The 7,179-nt window shown below is 42.9% G+C and overlaps 1 protein-coding gene across 1 annotated transcript in view; it reads left to right on the forward strand.

Moving 5' to 3' along the window:
* LOC307252880 (sterile alpha motif domain-containing protein 10-like) overlaps positions 1–7,179 on the forward strand; it is a gene marked incomplete at both ends in the record, with an annotated part of 42,934 nt that overhangs the window by 22,786 nt on the left and 12,969 nt on the right. Inside the window, one exon of the mRNA XM_080030704.1 lies at positions 5,123–5,291. Coding sequence (XP_079886830.1) covers positions 5,123–5,291 — 169 coding nt within the window. The remainder of the gene's footprint in view (positions 1–5,122; positions 5,292–7,179) is intronic.

Genomic DNA, 7,179 nt, shown 5'->3' on the forward strand with positions numbered 1-7,179 from the left:
CCACTATGCCTTCTTCCCCTATATCAGAACCAAGCCTGTTAAAGGAAGTCAGGCCCTTATTCTTTAGTTTAGCCAATGCTGGGTGGGTGAACAAGAAAGACCTGTCTGTGATTATTTTTCCCTCATCATTACAGAACACTAGCTGACCTTTTTTAGGTGAAACCAACACAAAGTTCTGAAATAGCGGGGAGAGAAAAGTCACAAATATACTACACAAAGCCTTTTCACTTTGACCATTCTGTAAAGAAACGATTCAGATACAGTGGTTGTCTCCAGTGAAGCTCATTGTTTTTTGGGCAACAATCGGGTTAGTAAATGGAATCCACCATTAGTTACTTGTTTCTGTGATTGTCCTGCTTTTCCTTCGGTAATGCAACTGACACTTAAACTCATGTCAAGCGTTCATTTAAAACAACACAAGAATTTTCTTTTAAACCTTTCTGTGGGTGGCAATCTCAGTCAGACTGTTGGTTGGTCTACCACTTTGGTCCAGACTTGAATTACTAGCAATGTCATTGATTGGCCATGAAACACTTTTGTCTTGATCCCTGACCTTTTGTTGAACTATTTTCTTTCCACCAATATTTTAACCTTTAATTATTTGTATTTGCCTAAGCTGATTCAAACTATAACTATAAAGGTGACGGATCAGGGGCACCCCAATAGCTCAAACGGTAGAGTGCCCTTTGCTATAAATATTCCCCCTCTCTTTCCTGTTTCCAACCAATCTCTGTAATAAAGCATAAAATATGCCAAAATAGTTATCTTAAAAAAAAATGGGCGGATCAGAGAACCCTCATAACTCTTCATAATGTTACTTGCTTGTCTTCATACATGCTGATAGGGTCGCCAGATCGGAAAATACTAATACATTTTCTGCTTTGGAAAGCAGTGTCAAATCAGTGTTGTTTTGCTCTGTCCAAGACACATGCTCGACTCACGCTAAATATAGAGCTTTGTGAATATAACATCAGGCCCTTTTGTGCTCACACTTGAGAGTCCGCTCACATTCGCATGAGTGCAAGACATTTACAAAAGTCCACGTCCTGAGGACAACCAGAGGCGGAGTTGTACAAAGCTAACCGAGGCTGACAGTTCACACACTCGCACACACTCTTTTCCACAGGGATTGTCAAGTAGACACATTCAGAAAAAAGCTCTCACGTAACAAACATTTTCAGAATCACAGTGACACACTTAAACACACACACACAAACACACACACACACACATAAACACACACACACACACACACACACACACACACACACACACACACACACACACACACACACACACACACACACACACACACACACAAACACACACATACACAAGGCTAGACTGAGCAATGGGAATATACACCGGTGCTAAAGGATGCAACAGAAACTGCCAGGGACTAAGTGTGGGATTCAGCATTACTGAGGTGAGAGAGGGATGGAGGATAACATATAATGAGAAGTGGGGGGAGAGAGAGGTGTAAAAAAGAGACATGAAGGATCATGTGTCAGGATATGTCTGGGTCTATGGGAGAGAGGAAAGACGGATTGGAGATCAGCTGATTCCATCACAACAGCAGAGCGAGATATAGATGGGTACAGTAGATGGGGAGATAGAAAGAGAGAGAGAGAGTTGGGGAAGAGACAGCGGAGCATACAGGTAAGCCATAGGAGGGCTGTTTAGTATCCTGTAGAGAAATAAAGTGACAGCAGGAAAAAGTTGCAGAGCAGAGACGGAAAGGCAAGGTGTGAGCTACAGTGCATGATGTACTGATGATGAACATAGGTTCGTTAACTCTCTGAAATACGCATACACACACACACACACACACACACACAAACATACAGTATGTAATCAGATGTTTACTGCTAATTGGTGTAGAATCATCGATCAATCTCAGGCAGGCTATGTGGCTGAGACAGAGGCAGGCAATCGGAAGAGAGGCGCTATCGGTCACAAAGGGTGAATATTAAGGATTCCCCACGCTCCCCTGACTTTGGGCTAATCCCCTACTCCACTACACTGAGAGGCAGGGCACGCACGCACGCACGCACCCACTCACTCACTCACTTACACACACACACACACACACACACACACACACACACACACACACACACACACACACACACACACACACACACACACACACACACACACACACACACACAGATACATGGGCACTTAAATGGACCAAAAAGTAGCACAGTGCACAGCAGAAGTCAAGGCAGTAGAAAAATCGAATGGAGGAAACAAGAGAAAGGGAGGACACAGTGGTATAGGTTGTCAGGCAGACAGAAGATACAATTTATGAGGAGCAAGTAGGCGGGGGGGGGGTGATGGAACAAAGTAAGCAGGAAAAGGACAAATAAGCTGTTGGAGGATACAACAGAATGATCCAAGTGCAGAGAAGAAAAGTGGCTATGTGGAGTAGAAAGGGGAAAAAGGATGTGAGGAAGCAGGAGGACAGAATAAGTCAGAGACAGAACTTCTCTTGTGGAATAAATAGTCAACCTACTAGTTCATTAGAGTAAATGTAATTAAACATGGAAAGTACATAAGAAGCAGATCATTGAATCCAGTTCGTATTCATACTGAGCTCAAATACACTTTCTTTTGGCCTATACTTTCCCAGCTGATTTTGGTTGCTGACATATCACTGCATATGTATCTATTACCTCCCCTCCCCCCCACACTCTTCTCTGTCCTCAATTAGACTTGCGCTCCATATACCTCCATGTTGCCTATGCCTATATGCCCCCACCCCCCAACCCCCCACTCCATTCCCCCCCTCTGGCCCTCTTCTCCTGTACGTAACGAATGAGGCAGCGTCTCCCAGCCGGACAGAAGTAGGTCTCTAGAGGAGCTTGCGTGGGTAGTAAAGGGGAACGGAGAACAACAGAGAAACTGGCCAGAGGAGATAGAGTCTGATGGATCGCCGAAAAGACAGAGGGATGATGGGAAGCTATCATTCCATTTCCCTTCTGTCTAGCTTCTTGATGATGAAGGACATTACTCACTCAAAGAGTAACCCCCCCCCCCACACACACACACACACACCCTCTGCACACTGTTTTCTCTTTTGTTTTTAGCCGTTCCTTGTCCATCTTTGTGCACCCTATCTATCGGCCTGTCGCCTTTGTATTTGATTCGTTTTTTTCCATCCTGCGCAGTTAAAATACGACAACTAACGCGAGTCATCCGACAATAATGAATCATCAGGACTTAAACGCAGAGATCCATATCTGTTTCCCTCGTTTGTTTCGAGTGCTGCTAGCTGTGGCGTCATATAAGAAAGCAAATCCATTTCACAATATTTTAACTTGCTGTATACGCGGCTCAAAATACTGCAAAACTAAGCACCAAAAATGTAATTCATCTTGTTTTCTGTGGAGACTCTCAGCCCTCCAGGTGGCAGGTTTATGGCCTTTCTATTTGGTCCCGAGGGGCTCACACTGCATGTCCTGTTGCCTTTTACTTGATCTAGACGAAGAGGTATTTGTGTTGCTAAATTGACCATACTTCATGATTGTCCCGGCAGTGGCAGCCCCCACTCACTTAGCAATAGTTACTCAACTACGTCAATATGAGGACTGTAGAGATGGTGAGGACTAAATCTAATGCAGGCAGACGTTATGGCCATTCAAAGGGATGAGGGAACACTTTTATCCTCTCTTGTCCACACTCAATCATCCCCGATGGAGAGCGTTTTCCACACCTCCACTCAACTCATTCACAATTAATGTGGATGGGGGGGGGGGTGGGTGGTACGAGCAGTAAATTTGGGTTATTAAAATGGCTTGAGCGCTCCATCGAGGCTAGGTTGAAAGTATGTGTGTAATTAGGGAAACGTGCAAACACACTGGAGCGGAGAAATGGAGTTGTTTTCAATTAAGGCCCACAAAGCAGAACAAACTTATGTTGTGCACCAGCCAGAACTTGATAGGGCTGGTTGGTGCTTAAATTGACAGGAGGAGATCTCATTAGAGCAGCAGGCCACTATGTATCCAGTTATCAAAACCTATATGTCTTTTCACATGTTCGAGATGTTAACCTGCTGTCCTCTGTGTCATTAACAACACAGCTGCGGCGGTGAAATATTAAGCGACAAAAGTGTTTGAGAGTTGCATTTGTGTGCGTGTGACATTTCAGCATACATAATCTCATTTAACGCAGTCAGTTATGGAGTGGATCGTTTGGCAGCAGTTCTGTGTTTTTCTGTTGAAGAATCAGCCAGGGCCTTTGTTTGAAGAGCTAGCTCAGTCAGAGCATGAATGAATGGATTAGATATGAGTGAAGGTCCCACACGAGCGAGAGAGAGAGAGAGAGAGAGAGTGAGAGAGAGAGGGGGGGGGGCTGCCCAAACAAAGTAGTTGTGACTTTATTAATGCCCTTGCGCATGTCCGTGACTGTTTAGCAAACGTTTGGGGTCAGAGGAAGGTGTGTGACGAAGGAGAGAGAGAGAGAGAGCGAGAGAGAGAGAGAGAGAGAGAATTACACTTGTGTGGTGCGGTGCATAATGAAGGTACAGCTGTCACGAAAAATCACCTCCGGGGAAAAAAGTCGATTCCAGCCACAGCGCTACACAACCCATGCTGGTGAACAATAAAATATGGAATATAATTACTGTTTCAAGATGTGTTGTTGAGGGAGGGGTGAAGTGCCACATTGTGCAGAATTAGAATAATCTAATATGTGAGAAATATGGTGATGAGGTGGAAATAGGAACTTTACATTTGGCTCTCTAAATCAGGGCTGAAAGGCAACAACAAAAAAACAGTGTTCTCTTATTAATCAAAAGAACATCATCTGTTTTCCCCTTCTATGCCTGCAGGCTTTTAAACCTCAAGTAGGTAGCTAATTTGGGTTCCATTTGAGCTAATGATGTGGATACCATGACAATAACCTGTTTGCCCCGTGCTAAAATTACAGTTAACAGTGCTGGCCACACAATGCTGCACAGACCCTTGCAGACAGTTATAAGCTTCTTTCCATACATGACTCTATTTACACATTTTCTTTGTGTGATTCACTATACGACCAAACCGTGGCATAAGAATGCATTATCACACACAAATACTGTTCCTAATAAAAAGTTGTGTCTCTTTCTTTTGTGTTTCAGTTACGTCCGGGCGAGGCCTTCACTGTGTATCACACCAGTCCTACTCTGTCCAGCCTGTCCAAACCTGTGGTGCTGTGGACTCAGCAGGACGTCTGCAAGTGGCTTAAGAAACACTGTCCTCACAACTACCTGACCTATGTAGAGGCCTTCTCCCATCATGCCATCACAGGTACACAACACAACACATAAGGTGGCATGCACACAAAGGGGGATGCACATAATGTATCATTGAAACCATTCATGTCGGTTTTGGGTTTTCTTCTGTAGCAATGACAGCTCATCTTCATCTTCATTTTTTTTTTACTTCTAATAGTGCGAAAGATCATTTAAAAAAAATTAACAAGGAATGGTCTTGCTGATGTGTTTGCTTGAAGGTGATACCCTCAGACCTTGGTCTCCTTTTATTAAGCACAGCAGCGATGCTTCTGTAGACTAAGACATTGCAAACCAAATACCATAAAAGGCTTACCAAATGTCACACAAGTTTTATTTTTAGGTCTGTGGTTTCACAGCTTAGCTTTTTCAACTGGAAACAGGTTTACACCCAAATCTCTCCAAAGGAGATTGAAAAGGCATTCATGTGAGGTAACCAGAGCAGTGCAGACTATTTTTGGAGAAGAAAGCAAAAGCTGCTGAAAAAATTGCTGGGTTATCGTGTTTCGAGTTCAAAGAACACCCGCACTCACCCACACACATACACAGACATGTGCTTCTTTTTTTCAAAAGCCCACCCAAATTCATGCAAGTGCATATTCACGCAAACCCCCAACCCCAGTGCATACAAATGTGCATCCCCATAGAACACACTCAAATACAAGTTTCTTCACACAGATCCTCAGCCTTGACAGACCAGACGGTAGAGCAGTTACTTGTTTACCGTCTCTCAGAGAACAGATTGCTGTTCTGTGCCGTAGGGTCAGCCACCACTCACTTACATTTGCATGCACACACACACACACACACACACACACACACACACACACACACACACACACACACACACACACACACACACACGCACACACACACACACACACACATACAGTACGTACAAGCGCATGCAGACACGCACAGAAACACCAGCTCAAGGTTAACAATACTGTCGCCACGATAGTTACAGCAGCTATGATCTGATTCATTTCATTGATATCATTCTCAAACAAAGAGAAGATATCAGGCTTGAATCCAACTATCCTTATTTGCTTGCCGATGTCCAGCTGGATTCCATTTTGTCTGGTTTATTAGCTCCTGGGATTTCTTGTGTGCAAAATGTTGGGCTGAATATGTCTTTTTGTTGTTGATGCATATGGTCAGTATCAAATAATCGCATCAATAAATGTTCAACATACAAACTCTCCGATTTTTTTTACGCACACAGAGGGATGTTGGATATCACCAACAACCGAGGAAATAAATAGAGTGTGTGTAGTATCTTAGTTCAGTGACCCAAAAGTAACTGTATCTCTCTCTCTGTCTCTGGGTAAGGGCACCACTACATTAGAACAAGCTGCCTGAGGAGATCAGTGTAGCTTCTTAAGTGTCTCTTGCTTTTACATTGAATTTGTGTGTAAAGGTTCATGCAGTCTTCTCTCGTTCCCTCATTCTTTTTTTTACCATACGTTTATTGTTATGTCGGTTTCTTCTCTTTTGTACTCAGGACGTATAGCCAGACTATTGGTGCAATGTGCTTAATGTATAAAGACTACAACAATTGATCATTATTATACAACTCCTGGAAGTATACAGTATAATGGGTGAAGTAGCACATTAAGAGAATTTGCTAAATACAGGACTTTCATTTGTAAAGGTGCATTTCAGATAATGCTAAACGCTAAAATGTTTTGTACCGTAGCATACAATAAAGTAACATTTCATAAAGTCAGTGAACTAACTCAATAGCTTTTACTGCTGCACATAGCACTCATATATTTACAAGGGAGTTAACATACGTAAATCAAAAGCAATGGCTCAGATTTTACATTATCAACATTAATAAATAATATTGGAAGATTGTAAGAGCTAAAAAAAATCACAGTTAAAATGTTGGTATGGATGTG

The sequence above is a fragment of the Ammodytes marinus genome (genome assembly GCF_949987685.1).
Source record: "Ammodytes marinus genome assembly, chromosome: 7".
Taxonomy (NCBI): Eukaryota; Metazoa; Chordata; class Actinopteri; order Uranoscopiformes; family Ammodytidae; genus Ammodytes; species Ammodytes marinus.